At 58.0% G+C, this 27,359-nt stretch overlaps 1 protein-coding gene across 1 annotated transcript in view; it reads right to left on the reverse strand.

Moving 5' to 3' along the window:
• SLCO2A1 (solute carrier organic anion transporter family member 2A1) overlaps positions 1-23,981 on the reverse strand; it is a 93,684-nt gene extending 69,703 nt beyond the window's left edge. Inside the window, exon 1 of the mRNA XM_058294980.1 lies at positions 23,611-23,981. Coding sequence (XP_058150963.1) covers positions 23,611-23,691 — 81 coding nt within the window. The 5' untranslated portion in view covers positions 23,692-23,981. The remainder of the gene's footprint in view (positions 1-23,610) is intronic.
• Positions 23,982-27,359: the final 3,378 nt, after the last annotated feature.

Below are 27,359 nucleotides of genomic sequence, written 5' to 3' on the forward strand. Positions count from 1 at the left end.
GTGCCCAGGGTCAGCTCGGGGCCGGCACTGCCATGTGTTTGCGTCGTTTTGTTTTTCTGTCTTCGGGAGGCACAGGGAACCGAATCCGGGACCTCCCGTGTGGGAAGGCGAGGCTCGACCTCTTGAGCCACAGTGGAGAAATGAAACCGCAGACCCGCATTTGGCTCTTGGCCCTGGCACATTAGAAGGCGAGAGGGGGGTCTGAGCAGTGAGGAGTGGGAGAGGCTCCCCACTCCGTGCTGGGGCACGCCTGGTTCTTCCGGAAAGATGTTAGAGGTTCCACCTCACTAGGCTTGCAAATAATTAACAAGGGTGACTCAGTTTCCCCTGACATGCATTGAGGAAAGACAGGCCCCCCCACCATAGCCTACGTGCCTGAAAGCGCGGCACTTCCCCAAAGGTCGAACGAGGAAATCACGGAAATCACGTGGACTCGGGAGTGAAGGGAGCTAGAGACCTTCCCCCCCTGCAGCTCAAAGCGCCACCTGCTCCTCCAGCATTCCTAGAAAACCTGACCCCCTACCCCACTACCCTCCAGCCGTACAGAGAAAATTTTCACCTCTAGGGCTTCCTGTTGGCCCCTGCACCCCACTCAGACCCTCCCAATCAATGTTCTGCCTGCGGCCCGTCTCCGTGTCCCAGTGCGGGCGCCTTTTCTCCAACAAAGCCAGGGCCCTGGCCGGACCAGGGAGGAGCCCTTGCGGAGGGCAAGCCCTGCCTGGGGCAGCCGGTGCCCACAGCCTCCTGATCGGCCCCTGCGAGACCCCGGGCCCTCCCTCCGAGGCTCCGAGCCGCACTCCTGGTGAAGCTTGCGCTCTCCCAGCCCGCTCGAAGGTCCGCGGAGGTGCAGATGGACCTCCCAGAGGCTCCAAGAGGCCCCGAAGAGCAGACGCGGGAGCGGGAGCAGGCGCAGGCCAAGGGCCCCCGCCTGGCCTGCACCCTCTGCTCTCACCTCCACGGTCAGAATTCCCCCCAAGCCCACAGCACCGTGGAGCTGGGCACGCACACGGCCATGCTCGGCCTCCACACCATCTGCGCCTGGCCCGCCCGCTGCGCGGGGACCTGCCCGCACCCCTGCTGGCCGCGTGAGCCCTGGGACTCCCTCCCGCGGGAGGACTGCCCCTTCCACCCCCGGCGCTCAGAAGTGAGGAGCAGCGCCCACGAGCCAGCCTCACCCAGAGCAGGCCAGCGGCCAGGAGAAGAGAGGAAGGGGCGTGGGGCAGTCTAAGGGCGGCACGGCACTGGGGTGGCCCTCCCACGCGGTCTGGGGGTGGTGGGAGGAAGGCAAGGCTCTGCTCCCCCTTTGCACCTCTCGGGCCCATCGACAGCCCAGGAGGACGGCGTGTCCTCCCGGCAGTGCTGAGCAGGTGCACACGTCCAGACCCCACCACCTGCTTGCCGCTCTCGTGGCTCGGTCCTGCACACCAGGTCCCAGGCTGCCCACTGACTGACGACAGCAGAAGCCCCGGGGATGGCCTGCGGGCCCCCCAGCCCGTGCCACGGCCCCTGCTCACTCCTGCAGAGCCCCTCCTTGCTCCGGCCCTGCAGTGGCCCCAGCACCCCGTTGTGATGCACCTGCCAACACCCCCACCCCCCACTTCTCCCTCTGCTTCTGGAACTCGCGGCAAAATGCTAAGGACAAGGCTAGCCCCCCCCCCCCCGCCCCCCCAGCCTTCCTACCGGGCCAGAGCTCTGGGCGTGCAGGCAAAGCTAAGAGTGTGGGCTTTGTTGTGAGTCCTGAATTCGAATCTTAACCTCACCAAGCGCTATACACTGTACCATGACAAGCAAATTATACTTTCTCTTTTGAGCCCCCCTTTGTCCTTTGTAAAGTGGTGAGAATATAGCGCCTCTTAAAGTCATCCTAAGACTGGGTGGAGACTAAGATTCATGTCTGTAAAGTGCATACACAGTCTCGCTTGTTGTCAGTGCCGGGTAAAGGCCGGCCGTCGGCACCTGCCCACGGAGCGCTCCTGAGCCTGAGCAGGGCGCATGCTGCCAGCAGGCGGTGCCGCCCGCTCGACGGAGCCATCTCCCATTTGGGAGACGCGCCCTGCGATTCCCTGGCTCTATCCCCTCCCTTAAGTGACCAGCTCCCGTCCCTGCTGGCCTGGGCACCCTCGCCTGGCCCTTGCAGAAGCCTGCTTCACCCTTCCGAGGCCCCCCCATGCATTCTCCTCCAGCTCCAGGGCGGTTCTGCACGCATCTGCTCCGATGCCCGGGGGTTGGAGAGGGCAGGTGGCTTTAGTTCAAATTGTCCACATTCCTCCACTCGCCCAGCCACTTCCCGGATTGATGCACTGCTCGGTCACTGGCTGCTGTGGACAGGCGGTGCCAGTCCCAGCCCTGCCCCCCGCACTCCCAGGTCCCCTGTCCACCCCTGGAGGGCCGGCCTCTTCACCGCCCAGAGCACCCCACCCCACGCTCCTCTGGGGGGGCCACAGAGCTACGGGAAGCCTGCGGAGCACCGAGGGGCCCTTCCTTCCCCACAAGCCCTGCCTGTCCGCCTCCCCTCTTTCAGAGCCGCCCTGTATGGGAGGGAGCCCTGGAGCACGTTCTCCCACCCCAGCGCCGGCCTCGGGCCCCGCTGCCACGCCATTACTGTGCGCCTCTGCTCTGTGCGCAAGCTGCTCTCGGAGGCAGCTCCCCTGCCTGGCCCTCTGGTTCCCCTACAGCGTGCTTGGCCCATAATTTTTCTAGAACTTAAAAGGACAGGGCTCCAGAGTGATTTGCTTTTCCAGACTTTTCTTTTTCCGGGCTCATGCCAAACCCACGCTCCCAGAGTGCTCCCGTAAGGACCCCTTGTCCTCGCACCGGCTCAGGGCGGCACCAGACCCTGTCACACTGAGCCTGCGTCACGCCTTGAATGCTGGCTTGCTCTCCGGATTCCGACTCCTCGGCAGGCTCTGCCACCGCCTAGGACGTTCTCCCCCCCACCCCTTTGCCTGCCTAGCTCTGACTCCACGCCAAGCTCTGCGTGGACATCGCCTCACCGGGAGCCCTTCCTGGCTCCTCGCTTGGGGTGGAGGCCCTGCTCGCACGGGGCGGGCTGTGTGTGCACTCCTGAAGAGCTCTCAATGCGAAACACACACACCTCCACTCTCTCCCTGCCAGGGGAGGCGGCGTCTCCCATCCTCAGCTGAAAGGGCCCCCTCCTCGGCCCGCGGCAGACACATTGTGCAATTCCTTTGGCCTGCCAGATCTGACAGATTTTATTGGGGGTGGTTGTGGGAGTGTGTGTATATTAATGCTAATTTTGCCCAGAAGGCAAATTTAAAGCACTGTGATAAGCAAATATTTATTGAATATCAGTGTGGGCCGAGCACAGGCAGACCCCGTCTGGGAGGGCTCTGTCAGTAAGACGAGGCGAATGTACACAGTCATCACTCTCCAGGTGGTGCGGGAGTGCCAGAGGAGCGGTACTCGCAGAAGTGCCGGGGGAGCTCCAGTACAGGAGAGAGGGATCCCGGGAGAGAGGGAGGTTGGAGCTGGGCTTAAGGATGAGTAGAATCTCAGAAAATGGAAGGAAAAGAGGGGTCATCCCAGGCCAGGAGACAAAACGAGGAGTGGACAGGCACAGCACGATGAAGGGCCAGGAAACGACCTGGCTAATCTGGGAGTGCTCTGGGCAGGTGACACTTGGTAGTCAAGTAAGGCAAGTGGGTGGGCGCCCAAGGGTGTCAGAATCTTATCTCCACTTGCCATCGCCAAAGATCTCTGAGCAGGTTTGATGAAGCATGTCAACCATTTCTAAAGATTAGCCTCTGCCAGGGTGAGGGACAGACCAGCGAGGAGACAGACTGGGGGCCGGGGACCCGGGAGGACGAGCCTCTCGCTAGGGGGTGGCAGTGGGCGAGAGCACCCAGCAGGAGAGGAATCCTGGGAAGGGACTGGCTTGACCAGTGAAGATCCTGGGGAGCGGCGGTGTGCTCCTAAAGATGGAGAAGAGGAGAGGACGGTGCAGTGAAGCAGGGACCTCGAGAGGACCTGGGGAGCGGGGGAGCGGGGGGAGGCGGGCTTGGACTTTGGGGTTGGTGAGGCCCAAGTGGAGGCATCCAGGGAGACGGGGACACAGGAATGACCATCCGTTCCCTGGAGAGGGGAGGTCACAAGGAGCTGGGACAGGGGTGGAGCAGCAGAGGGGAGTGGAGGGAGAGCCAAGGTTAAAGGGCCAGTGGGATACGCGGCAGGGGGAGGGGGCAGCAGCCGGGCACTTCCCGCCACCTAGAGCAGCAAGACCAGTTTCTCTCCAGCCCTGTGTACTGCGGGGGACAGCATGTGCCACCCATCTGGGGAACAGGACGCAGCGGCTGATGGACAGTGCCATTCAAAACGGGTCCCTGGGTTTCAGACGAGACAACAGGTGCCAACAATTCATCCCCAGACAAGGAAGAAAAACACGAGGCCCTTTCCCCACCGGATGGACTCCAAGGACCCAGCCCCCGATTAAAGTGGGAGCCCGTAGCCGCGTTTGGCATCTTGAAGCAAATCTCCCTTGGCCCTTGGGCAACGCCGGAGCTCCTTGAGCAAGGCTGCAGCTCTGGAAAGAGGACTTCCCCACCGTGTTGCCACCTTGGCTCTTTCTCCTGAGGCCAGAGGCTCCGTCGTTCCTAGACCCCACACGTCCCAAGACCTCCATCTTAGGGAGAGCCTCCCTGAAATGGGGTGTCTCCTAAGGGAACCCCCCTTGTTAAAACAGCAGAAGAACCCAGAGCACAGAGCGCCCGGCACGCCCAGGCCCCTGGGGCTGCTGACCCTGCCCTGAGGAATGCAGGCTGTGGGGGGGACACCACAGGGAGTCTGCAGGCGAGTCTCTGGTCTGGTCTTCAGGTGGGAGGAGCCCGGCCAGCCCTCCCCTCCCTGCTGCCCTCTGCACGGGGTCTGCGCCCGAGGAGTCCCCCCCCCCCGAGCTCTCAGCTCCCATCGCTTCAGCTGCTCTCGGGGCTCTCCAGGTGGCGGCTGCTCCTCGGTGGCCTCGCCTCTTTGGCTTGCTCGTCTTGGAGGTGTTCTCTTCCCGGCTTCTTCCTTCAGAACAGCGGGGAGGGGGACGAAGGGGGAAACCCTTGTGGGGCCTGGGTCGGGGGAGGGCGGAAGCACCCGAGTGGGACCCAGGCTCCAGGCAGAGGTAAGAGAAGGGGCTTGGGCCCTGCAGAGCAAGCCCGCCACGTCGCCACGTCCTTCCACGGAAACCTTTCCTCCAGCCCCGGGCTGACCGAGAGAGGAAAGGAAGCTGGTACGCGAAGAGGTCAAGGCCGCAGAGCAAGGAAGGCATGCTGCTTTCTGATTAAAACACCGTGTTTAGATTAGAGCAACCAGAACATTCCGCAGGGACCCACGCCCACAAGCACGCTCTCCCAGCCCCAGCACCCGTGACCCCCGGGCGGCCAGGGAGGGGTCCCAGGAACCGCCGGCCGGGAGGGGTGCTTCGGAGCCGCAGGCCTTCTCTGTTCCAGGAATCGTGGGGTCTGAGCCCGGGAAATGAGGGCGGGCAAGAGCAGGCAGGAGCGGAAAGGCAGGCCAACGTGTGGAGGGCCTTGTTTCCCTGCAGTATTTAACGCCACGCTGTAAGCATCACTGCTAGGGCACCCGCCTCGGCCTCCCAGATCGTCGGCCGTCTCCAAACTGTCTGCAGGAAGAGAGACTGAAACGGGAGTCAGGCTTTCGCAGCAAGCCTGTGTGCGGAGCCACTGGAGGGTGCCTTCACTGTGACACGGTAAGAGGGGCCGCAGCCCCCTGGCTGGACGGCCACGCCCTGCGCCCCCCCTCCCGCCAAGGAAGCTTGGAGGCCGCCGCTGGCCTCTCAAGCAGGCCCCCGAAGGCCCTCCCGGCAGTTACGGCTCCGACGTGACGCGCTCATCTCCCCGGCGCGCGTTGCGCTTAACGCCCATGACTCCCCGTCAATCACTGGAGGGAGCCCCTCGGCCTCCTCCTCCTTGGGTTCTGGATGTGAAGCAGCGCCCCGACACGTGCCTTGCCCCAGAACAGACCCTCTCAACCTCGGATGCATCAGAAACACCCAAAGGGCTTGAGGAAAGAGGCCGGGGCCACCTCCAGGTTCTGACCCAGGGGGCCTGGGGACAGGGCCGAGCACCTGCACTTCCGCCGTGCTCGGGCCAGGGCCGTGCTGGTGCTGCAGGCAGGACGCTGTGGGCCCTGCCCCCGGCTCAAGGCAGGCTCCCTCAGCTCAGCGGGTCCTTGCCTCCTGCTCGCGGGCTCAGCGCTAGGCACCCAGGGCAGCGCGGCCTCGGAGGGGCTTTCTCGGGGGCCCCTGGGCGCACCCCTGGCCCTCTCTGTGCCCCCTCGGACACCTGCCAATCTGCGCGCAGGGTGCCCTCGCAGAGTGGGGGTCTGCCTGCGTGGACTGGGCCGGCCCGTGACCGGCCGTGAGCGGGCACCCTGCCCGCGACCAACCGCTCCCAGCTTCCTCAGCCCAAGCCTGGAAGGCAAGCGCCGGGGACGGCGGTTTCACCCTGCGCACACGGCGCGTTCTGGCCAGACTTCCCACCCGCAGCGTCTAGACTCCTGAGATCGTGCAGACGCACCTGCAGAAGGGGGAAGACGCGCTGAGCGGGGGCTCAGGCCCGCCAGCGGCGCAGACGCGAGCTCACGCCCCTTCCCAACTCTGCTGGGCGCGTCTGCAGCCCAGGCCCGACCTCAGCAGAAAGTCATTCGCGCGAATACCGGGCAGCGACGTCTGGAATCTGGTAGTCATCTGGGTGTCTGAGCTGTGTGGCTTTGGCACGGTTTGTGTGGAGGAAGGACGCAGACCCCACTGGGGGACTTTCAGTGGGTGGGAAGGAGCAGAATGCCCCGTCCGGGCCGCCTTGCAGATGCTCCACCCCCCCGGGCGCTCCTTCCTGCCGTGGCTGACTTCAGGAAGCAAAGCCCCTCCTGGCTCCCCTCGCCCTCCGTTCGGGGCTCCTGCTGCCCAGTGACACTGACCGCTCGTGCAGCCCTCTGCCTTGCTGCTGGAATCTTCTTTCCTGCACTGTCACTGCCCTTTGACCCCGTGATGGTTTTCTTGATGTGTCAACAGGCTACAGTGACTCAGTTACACACAATGCAGGTTTTGCTGTGAAGGGAGGGTGCAGACGTCATGAAGATACGTACCCAGTTAATTTTAAGCCAGGGAGAGGATATCAGATAATCTGGACAGGCCTGACTGGGAGGCCTTGAATTTGGGACTGAGAATTGGCCGAGAAAAGCAGCTTCAGCCCACGCCTGGGAGTTCATCTGCCCACGGTCAGCCCTGCCTGTGAATTCTGAACTTGCTTAGCCAACCCTATAATCATGCAAACCAAATCCTTGCAATAGGTGCATCTCTTAATGCACACACACATGCACATGGTGTGTCCACAGTGCAGGCAAATCTCCTCCTCTGGTCTGGTTGAACCCTGTGGGAGACCAAAGACTGCCTCCACCCACCCTAAGAGGTGCACATCCTAATCCTCAGAACTGTGGCTGTGTTGCTTACATGGCAAAAGGGACTTAGTAGATTAAGTTAAGCATCTTAAAATAGGGAGATTATTCTGGGCTGTGGGTCTAAAATAATCCCCAAGGTCCTTATTATAGGAAGGCAGGAGGGTTAGAGTCAGAAAAATGGCAACGGGATGACCCAAGCAGAGGGAGAGAGGTTTGAGATGCTAAAGGTGGAGGAGAGGGCCCCAACCCGAGGAGTGTGCAAGGCTCTAGCAGCTGGAAAATGCAGGGAACCAGTTTCTCCACCAAAATCTGCAGGAGAGCAGCCCTGCCAACACCCTGATTTCAGGACTTCCGACCTCCTCATCTGTAAGGTAACAGATTTACATTTGTGAGGGTTAGGCTGGTGTGTCAACTGGGCCAGGTAATTGTGCCCAGTTGTCTGGTGAAGGAAGCCCTGGGCTAACTGTAATACAGGGACATTTATGCCCTTTAGTCATCAGTGAGTTTACTGTAATAGATGGCTGACTACATCTATGACCAACTAGGGAGACTGCTGTCAGCAATGAGCGACGTTTTAGTCAATCACTTGAATGCCTTAAAAGGGAAAGTGATTCCAGCATTCAGAGAGAATTTCCCAGCTTGTCTTTGGACAGCCAACATCTCCCAGAAACTCATCAAGGACTTTCATTGGACTTTCGTCTGAGCCCCTGGTTTGCAGCCTGCCTGCAGAACCTGAACTTGTGCCTCCCCACAGTCACGCGAGAGAACCTTCTAAATCTCATACTGTTGACAGACATCTCCTGTTGATTCTGTTTCCCGAGAGAACCCTGACGAATACGGCATTGTTTTAAGCCACTGACAATAGGAAACAAACACAAATCCTGGCTGATGCAGGCCTCTTCCCTCCACGCCCACCACCAAGGCCCTTTTTTAAGACATATCTCCTCCTGGGAACAGTGCTCCCTTGTTTTGGAGAAGGGCCCCCGATCCAATTCCACGGTTCAAGGAGAAGAAGCCACTAGTCAGAGTCCCTGGCCCCTGCCTCAGGGAGGGGCACGTGACCCACCTGAACCCACCAGAATCCTGCCCAGAGTTGTTCAAGTTGGAACTAAAGGACGGGCAGCAGGCGATCTTGACCCAGCCATGAAGGTGACAGAGGTTTACAACGGAAGATGACAGTGACACTCAGAGAGGCCCCAGCGGGTGCTCTAGTCTTCCTGGCCAAAGCCTTCACACATTTTTCTACTGAGCTTCTTGGCCTTGTTTTTTTTTTTAATCAATTATCAGGCGTTCCTTGTACATTCTAGTCAATTTATACATTGCAAACATCTTCTCACTAATCCATCATTCTTCTTTCCTTCAGCACTGTTTTATCTGATATTAAAGTTGATAAGTCACCTTTCTCTAAGTAAGCATTCACCTGGGATTTCTTCTTTCAGCCTCTCTGTGTCCATTTTATTTTAGGTATCTCTTGTAACTAGAGCATGTAACTAGATTTTGTCTCTATTTTAAAAATCCAATCTGAAATTCTTTAGCTTAGAAATGGTGAGAGTAGTTCATTTTCATGTGCTATAATTTCTGACAAATCTCAATTTTTATCTACCCCATTAGGCTGTGCCATGAAGTCTTTACCATGAAGTCATTTTTGTCCTTCTTTTGGCTCACCCCCGCCCCCCCCCACCGCCCCTCAATTTCCCCCTCTCCTTTCCAGCCTTATTGGTTTAATTGGGTTCCTTTAATCTCTTTTTCACCCTCTTCTGCTTTGGAAAGTATATATTCCATGCCTTTTCTCTTCATAAGTACCCATACATTTTTAACAAACAAAATTGACTGACAATGGGTAAAGTTAATTAGTGCCTCAATTTTCTTCCCAAACAAGCTAATGGCTTGAAATTTCAACTCCAATTTCTCCTTCCAATGTTTCATATTATTGGCTGTGTATTCTTTTACTTCTACTTTTTCGGCCCCCCATAAGTCATAATTACTTTTGCCTGTCTACAATCAATAATCATTATCACTTTTTGAACCCCACCCTTTTCTTCTGTGTTTGATTTCTTGCTTTATGAATTCCATCCTTGGTAGTTAATTTCAGTGAGGGCTCATGATTAGCAAATGCTTTGCCTTTGTTTGAAAATATCCATATTTTGTCTTCTTGAATGTTGTGCTACCTCAAAATCTAGGGTTGCTAAGTCCTCCTCATTGCTCTATCTGCTGAGTGCTACTTACAGTGATTCATTCCCTTGTGTAACTTTTACTATTAGCTTATGTTCCAAGGGGATTGTTTTCTCTTGGGTCTGGACTGCAGAAATATCCACCTAGAGTGGATTTATTCTTGTGTTTGCGGGACAGCAAGGAGTAATCAGCTGCCCAGAACCAATTTTTATATTAATTTATTTGCTTATGGATTCCCACACCATGTGGATAGTATAAATTTTGTTTCTAATTCCTTGTGGCACAGTCTTGGAGATGTGATTTCTAAGAGAAACTTTTTTCACCCAGAGTTCTTGTCAGAGGCAATCCTCTTTGCTGTTCCTGGGATGGTAGGCAGGGTTTTATTAGTTCCCTGTTCACCAAGGGTCCTGCTTTATACATGGATCTGAGTTTCAACTCCCTATGTCATTTTTGGTACTTGTGTGATTGCTAAAACCCACACTCCTAACCTTTAGGATCTCTATACTGGTCCAATCACACCTCTGCAAGGTCAGTTGGTATTCTGGTGTTTGATTCATTCTTTGTTTCTTATACCTGAAATTTTCACTTTCAGCTCTCTATTTAACTTTTTGGTGTTCTATTTTATGCAGCATCTCCAGGTATTTGTAATAGGAGGGGTTCCATCTTATGTGAACCTGTCATGGTGATGTACACCATAAATCATTATAGCTCTTTACGGGGCCATCTTATCCCAAATAACCACAGATTCCCAAGTTAGGGACCTTGTCTGAATCATGATTGTGTTCCCCACATAGAGGTTATATAACAGATCTGCAAAGGTGATTTACTAAAATTCAGAATCTGTGACTCCCCCCGCCCAATGTATTCATTGGAATCCAATACATTGAAGGGAATCCATTCTTTTCCCTTTTATCGACATATTTTGTAAACTTGCATTTATTTGTTCATTTGCCCACTGTCTACCTCTCTCAGAAGAGCACAGCCCAGTCTATTTTGCTCATCATTGTATCGCCAGTGGTTGAGGGTAGATGATGAATTGTTATTTGTCAAATGAACGAATACATGAAGGAAGAGTCCTCAGGTAGCCATTCTGACACCACTCCTGGGCTTGGAGTTCAGAAGCCCCTGCCATTTACAAGACTAGCACAGTGGCGCCTTGTGAGCATCGAGTGGCCAGTCAAGGCTCACCACATGACGAGGTGAAAGCCCAGCCAGGACCAGAGCCCCAGACAGCACTTAGCAGATCCCATCCAGCCTCTGCCCTCGCCGGCTTCCCCTGGAGACCACTCTTCCTACATGGCAAGGAGCCCATCAGATACACTCATTTCTCTAAGATGTTTGGCCAGCTCTTAAGGTTGGGTTTCCAAGCTCTGAGTCAGCCCCTGGGAGTGGGCAGTAGAAGGGCACTTGAGGGTTTCCTGGACAAAAACGTCTCTCAATCTTCCCAGAAGAGAAAAATGTTCCACATTCTTACCTCTCTTTAAAAGTTAAAGTGTTATCTAACTTTGTCTCCATCCCTGGAGAACCTTCAGATCCCAACGCGATAACAGACACGAAAGGGCAACCACGGGCACAGCAGGAAGTGCTCTTTCCAGGCAGCCCCATCCTGCCTGCCATCCTGGCTCCACCCTCGGGCCTCCCTGGGGGCCTGGAGAACAGCCGCCTTCTTCACACCGCAGCTCACGCACCCAGGTGAGGTGCCGGGCAGACTGCAGATCGCAGAGCTCCTGAATTGACCGTTTTTTTCCTAGTCCTAAGTTCAGGACGTGCTTATTACAGAAGAATGGAAAACACAGAAAGCCACAATGAAGGACGCAGAAGAACATTTCTTGACTTCGCTCATCGAGAGACCCGCCCCTGTGGAGGTAGACCCCTTCCAGCCTTCTCGTCCTGCACGCTGTGGCTTTCAAGTTTTTGGATCATTTCTTCACACGGTTGTCCATCCTGACTTCCTTACTTAACATGATAGAACGAACCCTTCCCCAAGGTTTAAACTATTCTCAATAAAACTTTAAAAAATGATTGTAAATAGTCCATAAATGGATGTCCCATGACTTATTTGTTGACTTTCCAGTTGCTAGATGCACAAGTCGTTTCCTTCATTATAAGATTCCGAGCAGATAAATTCCATGGTAAAATGTGATTCAGCTGACTGGGTTTCTGCTAAATTCTTTCAGGGAGTGTTTCTAAGCCGCTTTGCTGCCCCCCGCCCCATGCTGGGCCCCTGGTCTGAGTGCCTGTGTGCCAGGCAGCTGGATTCTAGGTTAGTGACCGTGGGTGAGGGAACGTGCAGCGAGCGGGGGAAGCGGAGGAGCCAGGACTCTGAGGACACCCCTGCAAGCCTGGCGGCTGCAGAAGATAAACAGGTAAATATCAAGAGGCAGCTCTGCTTGTGCCTATCAGGAGAAAGCAATGAAGTGGCAAAGCTAGATGCGGGGCACAGGCTCAGAGGAAGGAGTCTAAAGACAGAGAGCCCGAATTCTACCTCTGTCACTGTGCGAGCTTGCAACGCCCATGAGCTGCCTCCAGTTTCCTCCGCTATATAATCTGACAATGTGCAGCTTGCAGCGCTGCGGGGAAGGTTTAATCAGATAGCATTTTTGAAGGGACTAAACCTTTTCCATGTATGATCTCACTGAATTTGGCACACAAGGGGTGTTCCCAAGCAGGAGGCCCCCAAGGTAATTGCATTGGCAACCAAATATCCATAGATGCCCTTATGTTTTACCATACATGTATGTCTTAAAAAATGTATCCAGGGGAGCAGATGTGGCTCAAGTGGTTGAGCGCCCGCTTCCCACATACAAGGTCCCGGGTTTGATTCCTGGTACCTCCTAAAACAAAGAAAGAAAGAAAAAAAACTTAACTCTCATTGGGGAGTGGATGCAGCTCAGGGGTTGAGCCCCTGCTTCCCATATATGAGGTCCCAGGTCCAATCCCTGGTACCTCCTAAAAAACTAAAATGCAATGAATCCATCTATATGATGCTATCTCAGAAAATCATAATTGCTACTAGAAATGTGTTTGTTGGTAGGGAGGATGGGTACTCTGGATGCTTGTGACTCTATTTCTTTATTTTTTTAAGATTTATTTTATTTATTCATTTCTACCCCCCATCATTGTTTGTCTGCTCTCTGTGTCCGTTTGTTGTGTGCTCCTCTTTTTTTTAGGAGGCACAGGGAACTGAACCCGGGAGCTCCCATGCGGGAGGGAGGCACCCACTGGGGTGATCCACTTCCCTGCTTGTGACTTTAAAGCAACCAAACGGGCTTGATGCATGCCTCTCCCCACTCCTTGTTAAAATACACGTTGACGTGGTGGGTCCCCGTTTCCTGGAGTGCTGAAGAGGAAGGGGGCTTGAGCTCCGTGAGGAGGAAGCTCATCTGCACAGAAACGCAGGCTCCTGCCAGGAAGGGCACCTTTAAAATGACAGGTGCTACCGCCGAGCTTGGTGGGCTGGGCTCGCCACCCACGGTGCTGGCCGGGTCCCGGGGGGAGGGGGCCCGGTGGCAAGGCTGGGTCTGTATCAATTTGGCCTTGCCAGTCTGGCATGGGTGGGCACGTTCCCCTCAGCGTTAGCCAGATGCCCTAAGAGAGGATGAAGTTGGTGAGTATGGCCCCTAGCAGGTCCCTTCTCTACCTCTTCCAGAGAGAAGCCGTCCATCCAGAGGCCAGAGGATGGACTCAGTGACCTGTCCCGGCCTCTTCGAGCCTTGGCATCAACAGTCGACAATCACAGCCTTGGGCCAGGGCGGAGGCAGGTCCGGGCAGGGCACGGAAGGTACGGAAGGAGGCCAGCAGCTGGGGGGCTCTGGCAGTGCCGGGTCGGGGAGGGGGCGGCCAGTGCCCAGGTGCAGGCGGAAGCGTGGACACTGCTAAGGAGCTGGCCACGACTTCCAGAGCCACAGAAGCCTCTCCAGGATCTGAGTGGCAGCAGCACGGCCGGACCTGGGTTCCAGAAAGGCCATTCTGGTTCAGTGGAAAATGAATTTGAAAGAGGGAAAGACCAGCTTGGAAGCTGTTCTGGTATCCAAACACAAGCGCTTTACATCATTGGTTAAGTTCACTCTTACTTGAGTTCTATCTGTCATATTTTATTTTCCCCATTCTTTTGATACTTGGTTACTTTTATTGATATAATCTTCATTTCTAGACTCTCTTCCAGGCCTCTCTCTCCTGTCTTTTCTTTTCAGGCTCTAGCACACCCTTTAGCATTTCCTGAAAATCTGGTTTCTTGGTTAAAAATTCTCTCAGTTTCTGTTTCTCTGTGAATATTCTAATCTCGACCTCATTTTTGAAAGGCAATCTTGCCGAATATGAAATTCTTGACTGGAAGTTTTTCTCTTGTTGTATCTTAAATATATCACACCACTGTCTTCTTGCCTCCATGGTTTCTGGTGAGAAATCAGCACTTAATCTTATTGTGTATCCCTTATTTGTTATGCATTGCTTTTCTCTTGCGGCTCACAATTCTCTCTGTCTTTGACCTTTGACATTCTAATGAGTACATGTCTCAGAGTTGGTCTGTTTGGATTTTTTCGGATGAGAAGACATTGTGCTTCTTGGACAGGGATATCTATATCCTTTAATAAGGTTGGGAAATTTTCTACCATTATTTCTTCAAATATTCCGTCTGCCCCTTTTCCCTTCTCTTCTCCTTCTGGGACACCCAGGACATGTATGTTTGCATGCCTTTTGCTGTCATTTAGTTCCCTGAGACCTTGTTCCATTTTTTTCCATTCTTTTCTTCATCTGCTCTTCTGTATGTTCACTTTCAGAGGCCATTTCTTCAAGCTCACCAATCCTTTCTTCTGCCTCCTCAAATCTGCTGTTATATGACTCCAGTGTTTTTTTTAATTTTACTTATTATGCCTTTCATTTCCATAAGATCTACTATTTTTCAATATATGCTTTCAAATTCTTCTTTCACTCATCCAATGTTTTCTTAATATCCTTAATCTCTTTAGCCATCTCACTGAATTTATTAAGGAGATTTGTTTGAACATCTATGCTTAGTTGTCTCAACTCCTTTGTGTCATCTGGAGGCTTATCTTGTTCCTTTAACGGGGCCATAGCTTCCTGTTTTTTAGTGTGGATTGTAATTTTTTGTTGGTGTCTTGGCGTCTGGCCTAATAGAGTATTTATTCTGGGTGTAGTTTTCTCTTTAGTTTAGGGCTTCCTTTCTCCCTTGCTGGTCGTGCAGTAGGAGCCAAGCATGTAGTTGGTGCTATAAGCTGTGGAGGCTCAAGCTGCCCTCATTGCACCAGGGACCAATGAAGCTTCTCCCAACTTTCTCCTTTCCCAGAGGTAGAGACAGAGTCGCAGCTGTGTGGAATAATTGAAGTGCAGGCCTAGACTGTAGTTGCCCAGAGAGACTGATGAAGCTTCATGCCCCTCTCTCCCCTGCCTGGGGCAGGCATGGAACTGCAGGTGTGGGCAGCAATTTATGCAGTGCCAGTCAAAGATGACAACAGTTGCCCCAGGTGTCTTCTGATTATTCAGTCTGCGCCAGCCAACCATACCTGCCAGAGGCGGGGCTGGAGCCTGGGCTAGGGCTGCAGGCCGATCTGGGTGAAAGAAACCGGTCTGTTTTGGTGTCCGAGAAGGAAATGAGCAGCGCAGTGCACAGGTCTATCACCTAGAGGCCACAGACTCTTAGAGAGCCACCTGCTGTCCCTGCCACACCTGGTAGAGAGCCTCACTCAATAAGCGCTTGCTGAACATGTGCAGTATGGCTCCTACCCAGGGCTCAGGCCCCGGCCACCGCCCCTCAGATGAGCAGTCAATCAGAGGAAGCCCAGGAAGAAGGGGTGGCGCACCTGAGCAGGGGCTTGTGAGACGGCTGTGAAAGCGCCCGGCGAACCCCGTGCCGAGCGCGGCAGCCCGGCGGGCAGGACACCTGCGCCTCTGGGGGGCGCCGTTCTGCTCGTCTCCTCGCCTCTCCCTTCTGCCACTGCCCCTTTTCCCCGGCCCACAGGCGCCTCGCTGCTGCCCCAGCCGCTCCTCTCCCCAGCGGTCCCCAGGGCTCAGCCCAGGAGTTTTCTAGCATCCAGACCCCACACCTGCCCCAGTTCCACCTTCTCGGTACCGCTCCCTCCGAGCCCAGCAGGCTGCCGGGTGAACCACCCGGATGAACTAGCTCACGCTGCAGCTCGGCTGTCGCTGCACGCTCGGGCGTCCTGAGCGCAGGAGTCTACACCCGGGACACAGAGCAGCTCCCTGGGGCATCAGCGCTACTCTGACTTTTGGGAGAGAATTATTACATATTATTATTTGGAAAGAGATATACTATGAAAGAAAATATAATAGCCACATGGTTTCAAGATAAAACAAAGTATCAAAGAAGTGTAAAACTCAGGTTGCATCAAGCCAGCCCCCCGGACACCTCCTCCTCCCGCCTTCGGCCACTCTGGGGGAGACCTGGCCACGTCCTTTAGAAGTCAGCACATGTGAGAGCGACGGTTCAGCCAGGCCCAGCCTGATGCAGCCGCCCCTGACGCACCTGCTCCTAGACCCGGCATTCTGTGCTCTGAGCCGCACCTCCAAGGGTGCTGGAGGGCGCCTTCTTTGAACACTCGGAGGCCCTGCTGGTGTCTACGTGAACAAAACGAAACTTAGCATCAGAGTGCCCAGGTTCCTACAGGGCTCCAGTGTGCCCGAAATTTCTGGAGGCGGAGGGGGGCAGCCGTGTGGGAGTCAAAGACAAACACTGACCAGAGTGTCAGTCCCAAAGATAAATCCTGGGGTTGCTACCCTCAGCGGGTGGCCCCGGCTGAGCCAGAGTCTCCGGTGTTCTCTCCTGAGCCCTCCTCAGCATGTCCTTTCAACACGGCGAAGAGGCTGGGAGAGAGGCTCAGAGACAGGGCTGCTCAGTGGGCAGGGCCGTCCTCCACCCCTCGGGGTCGTCTCGGACCTCTGCCTCGGTTTCATTCCCCACCCCTGGGCAAATTTAACGCATCCTAAAAAGGAAGACACGCCCAGGCCATCAGGGTCCTCGCAGTCGAGGGGGCTGGGGATTGGGCCAAGTCCACTCAGCCAGCCCCATCCCGCTTTCCCAGTCCGTAAAGGTCTCCCATCAAAGCTCAGCCCCGCCGGCCCGCTCCTCGTCTCGGCTCAATCAGCAGCGTAGCAGCCAGTGATGAGCATCTTAGAACTTAAAGGACCCCGGAGATCACCGAGCGCAAACGTTCATGGACGAGAGCACCCTGCGCTGAGAGGCACCCTGTGGTCCCGGGAAGAGGAGGCGGTGGAGTGAGGGAACCCCTGGTGGGAACTCCCGCTTGGCCGTTTGCAGGACAGGCCGCCTCCGAGGAGCCTCGGTTTCCTCGGCTGTGAAGTGGAGAGGCTGGGGCATCTTGAGCAGGGCCATTGTGGAGACCAGGAAACGTTAATGAACGTAGATGAGAGAATCAAGGTCAAGGGCAAAGAGGACCAGTCAGCGAAGGTCAGAAAAAGAGCTGGAGCATAAAAAACCCCTACCCAACCACTAAAGGCGAGCTTTACACCTGCCCTTCAATGGCCCTAAAAGCCACAGCAGAAAAGCAAACTGAACGGGGTGTAAGACTTGGTGTCCACACGATACCACTGCAGAAGAGAAATCAAACTTCTACCCGACTTCAAGACTTGCTACAGAGCTACAGTGATGGAAAGTGTGTGGTGCCGGCTGGACAGGCGCAGGGAAACAGAGCGGGAAACTGAGCCACCCCAGGAGGAGCGCTGGTTTCTGACAAAGGCGCAGCGGCCACACGAAGGGAAAGGATACTCTTTTCAGCAAATAGTGCTGGAGACCTGGAGACCCACAGGCAAAAGAAACAAACCTTGATCTAAACCTCCTACTGTATACAGAAATTAACCCAAAATGGAGCATGGATTTAAGTCCAAGATTATAAAATATTTAGAAGAAAACACAGGGGAAAACCTTCAGGACCAAGGGCTGGGGAAGCCCTTAGCCAAGACGTGAAAAGCCTGACTCTTAACATTTTAAAGAAATCCATCAATGGACTTCATCAGAATTAAAAATTTTTGTTCTACAAAAGACTCTGTTAAGAGTATGAAAAGACAAACTACAGACTGGGAGAAAATACTTGCAAACCACATATCCAATAAAGGACTTGTATCTAGCATATATGAAGACTTCTCAAAACTCAGCAATGAAAACACAATCCAACTAGAAAATGGGCAAAAGACATAACCAACAGACATTTCATCAAAGAGGATCTTGAAAATCACTAGCCATTAGTGAAATACAAATTAAGACCATGCTGAGATAGTGTCATTAAAGCAACTGAAATAAAAAGCAGCGACAATACCAAAAGCTGGTGAGGATGCAGAGAAACTGAATCTCTCATACATTGCTGGTGGGCAGGTAAGATGATATGGCAACTCTTTCTTAAAATATTAACCACATGACCCAATACCTGCACCTCTGGATAGTTATCCTGGATAGATGAAATGTATGTCCACACAAAAACTTGTACATGATTTTTCACAGCAGTTAATATGTAATCTCCCAAACTGAAAAGAAACAAAATATCCTTCCAGACATGAAAGGTTAAACCAGCTGTAGTACATCCCTTGCTCCCTCTCCCCTCATTTATATGACATTCTCAAAATGACAAAATTATATAGCGATAGAGACCCGATTTGATTAGTGGTTGCCAGGGATTAGGGACGGTGGCTGGGAGGGAGGTGGCCATGAGGCTAAAGAGGTGGCAAAGGGAGAGCTGGTGGTGACGGAGTGTTCTGCACACTGAATCTGCAAGTGTGACAAAATGCAGGGAGCTGGACACCAACAGCAGTGCCAATCTCCTGCTTTTGCTACCCTGCAGTTATGTAAGATGTAGCCATTAGGAGAAACTGGGTGAGGGGCACAGGGGACCCCTCAGTATTATTATTATTTATTTTTAAGGTACTGGGCCAGGGGATTGAACCGGGGACCTTGTATGCAGGAAGCTGGCACTCAACCACTGAGCCACATCGGCTCCCCTGAGTTGTTTTTTCCATTTGTTTGCTTGTTGTTTCTTTGTTTTGCTTTTTTACACCGGGAACCAAACCCAGGACCTCCCATGTGGGAAGCAGCAGTATTTTTGCAACTTCTTATGAATCTATAACTGTTTCAAAATTAAGTTAAAAGAAAACACTCAAAATAAATTGAACTCTGTCTGATACTAAGAGCTCAGGTGGCTTTTTCCCATGGTCCCTTATGAGACAGCCCCCCAGTGCCATGAAGACAAGCCCCCTGGGCTGCCCCCAGTGCCATGGAGACAAGCCCCCTGGGCTGCCCCCAGTGCCATGGAGACAAGCCCCCTGGGCTGCCCCCCAGTGCCATGGAGACAAGCCCCCTGGGCTGCCCCCCAGTGCCGTGGAGACAAGCCCCCTGGGCTGCCCCCAGTGCCGTGGAGACAAGCCCCCTGGGCTGCCCCCCAGTGCCGTGGAGACAAGTCCCCTGGGCTGCCCCCAGTGCCGTGGAGACAAGCCCCCTGGGCTGCCCCCAGTGCCGTGGAGACAAGCCCCCTGGGCTGCCCCCAGTGCCGTGGAGACAAGCCCCCTGGGCTGCCCCCAGTGCCGTGGAGACAAGCCCCCTGGGCTGCCCCCCAGTGCCATGGAGACAAGTCCCCTGGGCTGCCCCCAGTGCCATGGAGACAAGCCCCCTGGGCTGCCCCAGCTGGGGACAGACCAGTGTAAGTTCCGTCAGTCATTCCTTCACGTCATGGCTCCACGGAAACTGAGGGTGGACCGGCCAAGTGCAGCCACGAGCCTGCGAACGAGGGCCGGCGACCCCGCCAGCCCCACGCGCGGCTCCCGACGGGCGACCCTGCCCCCGAGCGTCCCTGGGCGGCTCCCAGCTCCACCATCGCGGCCCGCGGCCGTGGCTCGCAGCTGCAGCTCTCTGCAGGTCAACGCTTCTCCCGCAGAAAGAGAACTGAGATGAGGTGGGAGGGGGTGGGGGCCACGCGTCAGGACAGAACCAAGCAAGGGGAGCGACGCGAGCAGGACGCCGTGGGGTCTGGGCCTGGGGGCCGCCTCCAGCCCCCTTCAGGAGCCACGGCGGGGCAGGGGACGGAGGGGGAAGCCACCCCAGCCTCCCGGCGCCACGGCCGGGCCTCCTGACATGCAGGGAGAGAAAAGAAAGCGGTCGCTGCCCCAAACCAGCACGGCGGGGAGGAGAGGAAAGGGGCCCCCGCGCTCGGCGCACCAGAGCCGCTGTCGCGTTGGCTCTGCAGCGGCGGAGGGCGCAGATTCCTTCACGCCAGGAGAGGGGACGGCCCAGGAGGCTGGCGCAGCGCGCGGGGAGGGGCCGGGCCTGTGACCCCACCGCAGTGCTCCCTTGCCCGCGGCAGGAAGGGGGGCCTTCAGGAGAGGCGCTCCTGAGGACGGTGCGTCGGCCACCGGCCTGGGGAGAGGGTGCGCACCTCGATTCCCGCGCCAGGTAGCGCGTTCCTCGGCCGCGGGTTCTGCGGGGCCCTGGACTGGATGTCAGGGCTCCGGTCGGGGCGGGTCCCTCTGCCGGGCCCAGCAGGCTGCCCGTGCCGGGGGGCAGCAGGGCGTTCCGGGCCCAGGCCAGGGCCCAGGCCTCGGCCCGCTTGGGGCCTCCAGGGCCGGCGTCGCCAGGGCCCGTGGGGCCGGGCAGTGGGTGCCGCGCCCTGCCCGCTGCTCTTCCCTGGCCCCCTGGCCCGCTCCCTTCCCGGGGCAGTGAATTGTTTCACTACGCTGGGCCCCAGGCGAGGCGTGTAATTTCCTGAAATTTGGGCAGCGCCTGGCTGCTCCTTCTATAAGATAACCCCAGCTTGGCCCCTGAGGGAAGTTTCGTTTTAAGGAGAAACAGATCTCTGGGAGGCCGCCAGAATTAGTGAGCCTGAAAGGGCCCCCTGCCCTCCCCCAGGCGCCGAAGGAACCTGCTTTCAATTTAGAGTCCCGGACTGAGCCGCTCGCTCTGACAGCGACTGGCGAGCAGTCACTACCCCTGAATGGGATCGTGTCTGCTCCCGCAAGAGCAGGGACAAAAAATCATCAAGAGAGCTGCAAGCCTCTTTAGACGAGAGTCACGAAGCGTGCAAGGCAGGGGGGCCTGCTCGAGACAGGGCGCAACCCCTGCAGCCGCGGCGGCTCCCTGGGGGCAGGGGGGCACCCTGACCTCCGGGAGCGGGTGCCTCGGAAGCCACAGCCGCTAACCCAGGGTGGGTGGGCAGGGTGGTGTCCGGGTCTCAACCCTGGGCCAGGCAGGCCCTGCAGACTCCACCTTCTCCTGGATACGGATCCGCATTCCAGACCGAGGATCCTCCTATCGGGGGCTGGACCCTGTGCCCCCACAAGAGGCCCGCTCAGGTCCCAGCCCCTCTTCCGGGGGAGCCCGTCTCTAAGCAGCAGCTCCTCAGAGATGTGATCAGTTAAGGTGTCCCCAGACCGAACAAGGGGCAAGTCCTCATGAGTGAAGGACACGGGCCACGGGGGCGGCCGGGAGCTGGGAGGGAAAGGAGAGGCCCCGCCGTGGGCACCGCCACGTGATCGGTCAGCCAAGGACCGCGCGCTGCCCACTGCCAGGTCCGGGAGGCCACCGTGGTCAGGGAGAAAGCGTCGCCTTGCCCACACCTGGATTTCGGACTTGTAGCCTCAAAACCATAAGCCAATAAACTCCCGTGCCTTAAGCCAAGCCATTAAAACACCAGGAAATTAAAACAACACCTGATGGAGCTGTAATGAGGATTAAATAAGGGTAAAATACTTTCACAGGGCCTGATACATTCTAACAGCTCAAAACCTGCCGCTACCGCTGCTGTTACTTTGTTGTCATTAACCGCAGCTCCTCGTCACCTGACTATCTCACGGGGCAGGGCACACGCGGTGGAAGGACCGCTCCTAAGTGACGTTCAAAGCACAGTCTGTTTACTGAGGCCAGAGCTGGCGTCTCACGCTCCAGCCCAGAGGGCCGAGCCCGGCGCAGAAGCCTTCCGGGGCCCCCTGAGGCGGGGACTGTTAGGATGACCCGCTTTCTTCGGGAAAGGACCGCGAGGCCCGGAGGTGAGAGATGCTCCTGCCCCCGCGACTCGCAGGGAGAAGGCGGGGCCGGGCCTTGCTCTGGGTCGTCGGTCTTCATTCCCTTCGCCTAAGCCACGCGGTCTGTGGGGTTTTGCAGGAATGTCCAGCGCTGAGTGGTTAGTGCCTCCCTTAGGGTGAGTGAAGGAAAGCAGACCCCGCAACGAGGGGCAGAGCCTGGACAGGTCCTCGGCCCGGGTGTCTGCCATTCCTACCCGCGTCACACATGCCCCAAGACAGAGCTTCCCCCAAAGGGCCGTTACCGCCGGGGGGCGAGGCCCTGGCGAGCTCAGTCACTCCAATGCCAGACACCAGGGCTGCCCGGGGACATTGGCCCAGGCGTGCTTCAGGCTGGTGCGGGGCCAAGTGGAGGGCTCTTGGGACACGGTCCTGGAATTCCTAGGACCCAGGGAGGAGATGCCAGGAGACCCTGGTCTCGAGTGCAGGGGAGCGTTACCCTGGTCTGAGCCTTCGGGAGGCCAGGGGCGGGGAGCACGCCTCAGGCACGTGTCGCTAAACCGTAAGCATGTGAGAAGTTATCTCACTTTTATAGATCTTCATATAAACTGCTGCTATAAACGTACTTGTTTTAGGAAGTCGGGCCAGGTCTAAATGGATCGGCCTCTTCCCAAGTTATCCTCGCAGTCAGGGACAACTGGGAACGATCCCTCCTGCCCTTTGTGGTGACGACGGAGGGAGACTGCCCCTGCCTCCCATTTCCTTATTTAAAAGCACCAATTTTCTCCACAATTCTCGACTGAAACATTTCCAAGATCCTTATAAATGGTGGAACAAAAACAAATTCCAGGTCGGACCAGAAGTAAGGAGATTTGAGGATAGTCTTAATGCTCTCAGACTTTGTGTCCTATTTATATCCCGCCATGGAATCAATTCAGTCTTTCTTTATTGTGGTGTGGAAAGAGAGAGCAGAAGCAGGAACAAGGCTCCCAATTCCACTACTCACAAGCTGGGTAAGTATGTTGGTGGGGTCCACTGCGACCTACAGATCGCTTTCTGTTGGACACACAATTAAACCAGCCCACAGAGACTGCCTATCCTCCCTCTGTGTGATTTGGGTTCCCCTGTGTGGCTCCACTGGAGACTATTCAATCCCCTCTGATGGTCTGACGGTCAAAAACAGCCTTGTGGGACCATAATCCCAACCCTGACCTCGGGGCGCCTTGATGCGGCTCTACAGCCTCCCACATCCTCACCAAAGCAGGTGTGACTTCTCCAGGCGGCACCTCCCCCAGCTGCTCCCGCAGGGCCAGATGGGGCACGAGGGCCCACGCGTGGATTCAGCCACGGGAGGGAGGATGCCTGCCTTCCTGACCCTGGGAAGAGAGTGCCCGACCTCGGCCGCCGCACCCACCCTCTCTCGGCCAGCCCTCTAGGACTTGGAGGAGAGGTCTGCCTGCCCCAGGCGTTGAGGAGACGAGGGGCCCCTGCCCCGCGAGGCCGTTTCCAGAGCGCGAGGGCTGCTGTCTGGAGGACAGGGGGCGGGGGTCAGGTCTCGGGGGCCCGCTGCACCCCTGGACGCCGCGCCTGGAAGCACGCGGCAGCAGAGGGCCCCGGCGGCCCCTGGAAGTGCGCGCCCGGAGGGAGGACATGCCCTCCAGCTCCATCTCGGCGAGCCCCCAGCCTGTCCCCTCCAAGGCGCCGCTCCGCTCCCTCCAAGCGCACAGGGGACAGAGAAAGTGCTCCGCGAGGAGCCGGGGGCGGGGGGCCGTTGGTTGTTGTTTTAATTTTGCTCAAGGAAGAGCACAAGTCCCTCACCTGGCACAAAGCGCCCCGAGCTGGTCCCCGGGCTGTCCCGCTCCCTACCCGGGCGAGGCCCGGCGAGCGAGCGCGCACTCGCAAACAGCCGGCGCACTTGCCGCCCCGCGCCCCCCGCCCGCGCTGCGGCTCGCTAGGACCCCCCACCCCCGGGCCCGGGGTCGCCCCCGCGCCGGCCGCGCGCCCCGGCCCGCCGCCCTCCCTCACCTTGATGTTGCGGAAGACGGAGCGCGAGCAGCGGCCGGGGGCGCCGGCGGGGGCGTCGCTGCGCCGGGGCAGGAGCCCCATGGTGCGGGCGGCGGGCGCGGCGCTGGAGCTGCGGGGCGCGGGCGGCGGCCGCGGCGGAGGAGGCGCGCGGCGCGGAGACTGAGCGGGAGTGCGCGCCCGCGAGTTTATAAGCGGCCGCCGCCGATGATGAAACGAGGGCTCCCGCCTCCCCCGCTTCCTCCGGTGTCCCGGGCGCTGCGAGCCCCCGCCCCCGCCGCGGCCGCCCCCATCAGACAGGTGTGACGCGCGGCGGCCCGGGGCGCCTGTCCGCGCTGGGCGCCGGCCCGCGAGGCTGCGCCGCCCCGACACGGTCCCGCCCGCCCGGGAGTGGGTGGGTGGAGTGTGCGCAGGGGGCGAGGGCCGGGGCCTGGGATCCGGGCGGTGGGTGCAGCGGGAGAGGGGCCGGGAGGGAGGGGGGCTGGAGGAGCGGCGGGGGGCCGGCAGGGTCCCTGGAGGCCGGAGGGGGTCCTGGGCTCTCCGGGGGGGAGCGAGCGCCCGGCCCCGCCCGCTGGAGTCGGGGGATGGACCGAGCCGGCCTCTGCTCGTTGGACGCGCAAACCTGCGCTCGCAGTTCCGGCGAGGGCTTCGCGCGGCGCCGCGGCTCTGTTTGTGCCGAGCACTGATTTATATTTAAACTGCTCTTTGCGCCGCAAGGCGGGCGGGTAACGAGGTGGAGAGGTGGGGGCGCCCGGCGGGGCCCGAAGTCTCGGGCCCGGAGCCAAGGTAAACTGCGGGCGCTGTCCAGGGTCAGCAGGCCGGGCGGCTGCGGGAGGAGGGGACGTGGGGGATGGACGCATCCCGCTGACCTCCTTCGCGGGCCGGAGGAGAACCGCGGGTTCATTTTTAACCCAAGATTTTTTTTTTAACCACCGCCGTGGAGAAGACAAAGGAGGCGAGGCTCCTCACGGGAAGGGTGAGAGAGTTCAGTCAAAGCAGCTGCAGTTAGGAATCCAGCTCTGGAGGCATTTTTCCAGTGCGGTCATTCTCTGTAGCCTCCTGCGGAGCCAACTCCTCCAAATCTACCCTGCCTCCAGGAGAGCGTCCTCCCAGTGCCCAGGAAGCTTTGCCGAAGGCCAGGACGAGTGGTGGGCCTTGCCGGCTTCAGTTCCACCCTGGGCGCTGCGTCTTCCTGGGCCTGGCCCGAGACATCCTGTGTCCAGAAGCTGCACCCAGCAACCTGCAGCCCCAGGCCCTGGACACAGCTGTGTTCCGCGCTGGGGAAGAAGACACTGGACAGTGGGGGCCTCTGGCCACGCCACTCATCCACATATCGAGGACATCCGGGGACTTTCCAGAGCCACATGCAGGCCCAGCCCATGAATTCCAGGTCTCAGGTCTGTCCTCTCGAGAAGCATGAACGCAAGGACAGCTGGCACCCCAGAGTGCTGAGCGTGGGCTGGGCGCTGCCCTTAGCACCCCCCGTGGGTGGCTGTCGTGCCGGACACTGCTGAGCACCTGTAGGAGTGACCCGCAATCCCAGCATAGCCCTGCGGGGACCGCGACGTTACCCCCTGGAGTTCACAGCACGCATGCTGAGAGGTCAGGTTACTCAAAGCCACACAACCAGCAAGTGTGTGGGCCCCGCTTCGCCTGACTCCAGAGCAGCCTCATTTCACACATGAAACCAAGCAGAGACCAGAGAAGCTCAAGGCCAAGGTCACAGGCATGTGAGGGCCCCCTGGGTTGGCGCTTCCTCCTCAGCTTCTGGGCTGGGGCTCTCCCCAGCGTACGGTGGTGCTCTGGAGAATCCCCGGGAGGGGCAGCCGCTGACCACCCCCCCCCCCAGCTCCTCGTGCTTTGTAAGCCCCGCTCTCTGCTGCTGTGGAAACCAGCAGCATCTCTGAAGGAAAGGGTACTTGGAAGTGCTCACCAATGGGCGCCTGCCTTCATCTGCCTTTACTCGGCAGGGTTCAGCTACACTTAACGGCAATGCAGCCCAAGGAGCTTGAGCGAGATGTGTCCCGCCTGAGAAGAGCCTGCAAGGGCAGCCCAGGCTGCTTCAGGATTTCTCAGTGTGTGGTTGTCAGCCCGTGCCTGGCTCACAGTCATGAGAAGGCCTCTCCGCCTCCACCTCCTCCCAGTTCCAGGAACGGAGTGCAAACAGGCAGGGGCAGTGGGGTCATCGAGGAGCAAGTCTTTCCGTGTCTCTCAGCTACTTTTCCTTCAGTGTCACTGGCCAGGCCAGGCCCCCTGGTTCCCTGCGTGAAGGAGGCTAGGAAGTGTCGTCCTTTAACGCTGTTGCTGTCTCCCCGTCCAAGCTGGGCTTCTATTAGGGAAGAGGAGGAGAAAGGACCGCGAGCATTCCGCTTCGGGCATTTGCACGTTGAGTTAACCCATTTCCTTAAAAGAGCACTCCCAGGGCTGCTCCCCAGACTTCCCATCCTTGCATTTCAGCAAATCTTGTTTAGCCCACTAGAGCAATGCCCAAGCCCAGGGTCCGACTTGAAGACGGTGGTCTCGGCAGGGAGCTGGAGAGACGGCGTCAGGGAGAGGGGAGAAGAGGCACGTGCACAGCTGCTGCGGGAGCACGGAAGAGGGGCCCTCACTCATCCTGGGGCACCGGAAGGCTTCCTGGAGGAGGTGGCCCTCAAGCTGAACCTTGAGGCCCGGAAGCGCTGGGAGGGAGGGTAAGCCTGCTCCCTGGCTTCGGGGCAGCTGGCGCGTGAGCCTGGGCGGCAGTGGGAGTGCGTGAGACGAAGCGGCCGGGCGCCGAGGGGCCTGCTACGAGGGCGGGGCCTGGCTGCCTGCACGCTGGGGGTCCTGGAGGGCCTCAGAGCAGGGGGGTCTGGCCCGCTTGCCCTTCCACCTGCACCTCTCCGGCAGCCGGGGAAGAGTGGAGGGGGACGGCCCGGGAGCTGTGCTGCGGCCCGGCCGCGGCTGCGGGGATGGCGGCGGCCGAGAGGAGGCCTCGCGGGAGGTGAGGAGGCCACAGCGTCCTGCGGCGGGGAGGGAGACGTGAGGGGTGACTCCCGGGACCCGGCCTGGCCCACCCGCCCCCGGGGACGACAGCCGGACGGAAGACCCTGGAGGAGGAGCAGCGGTGGGGACGGGCGAGCCGGGCGCCCCGCTCATTCTGAGGTCCGAGGGCGCAGCGGGCCTGAGGCTGAAGGCGTCGGGCCGACAGGCGGATGCGGGTCTGTGCGCAGGGGCCAGGGGCTCGGGCAGCCTGCGTGGCCGTGCTGGTTAAGCCTCGAGGGGGGGCGAGTGTTCCGGTGAGAAGGCGTCGGTGAGGAGTGTGCCCAGCACCGGCCACGGCAGCGTCCAGGGGTGCACAGCAAGGGAGACGGAGAAGCCCGGGACAGGGGGGCGGGAGTGCTGGCAGAAGCGGGAGTGTCCCACGAGGGGGGCACGAGGCCGCTGGGCCAGGCCGCCGAGGGGCAGGACGACCTGGAGGAGGGCCCGCGGGGCTCGGGAGAGCCCCTCGAGGGCCCGGGGAGGGTTTTCAGGGGTGCCGTGGCCGGCGGCCGGCGGGGGGCAGAGGGGCGGCTGGGGGGAGGACGGGAAGCAGACGCCGGGCCCAGGGAGGGGCTGTGCGCGCCGGCCTCGCTCTGCCCCGCGTGTCTCCAGCCACGCGGCTCCGGCGGGCAGTGCAGGCCTCCCGCGCCCGCGGCCCTGCCCTGCGCAGGTGCTCCCTTCCCGGAGCGGCTCCCGCACCCTCCCGGCCTGGTGTCGACAGGAGAAACAGGCCC

Source organism: Dasypus novemcinctus, chromosome 4 (genome assembly GCF_030445035.2).
Source record: "Dasypus novemcinctus isolate mDasNov1 chromosome 4, mDasNov1.1.hap2, whole genome shotgun sequence".
Taxonomy (NCBI): domain Eukaryota; kingdom Metazoa; phylum Chordata; class Mammalia; order Cingulata; family Dasypodidae; genus Dasypus; species Dasypus novemcinctus.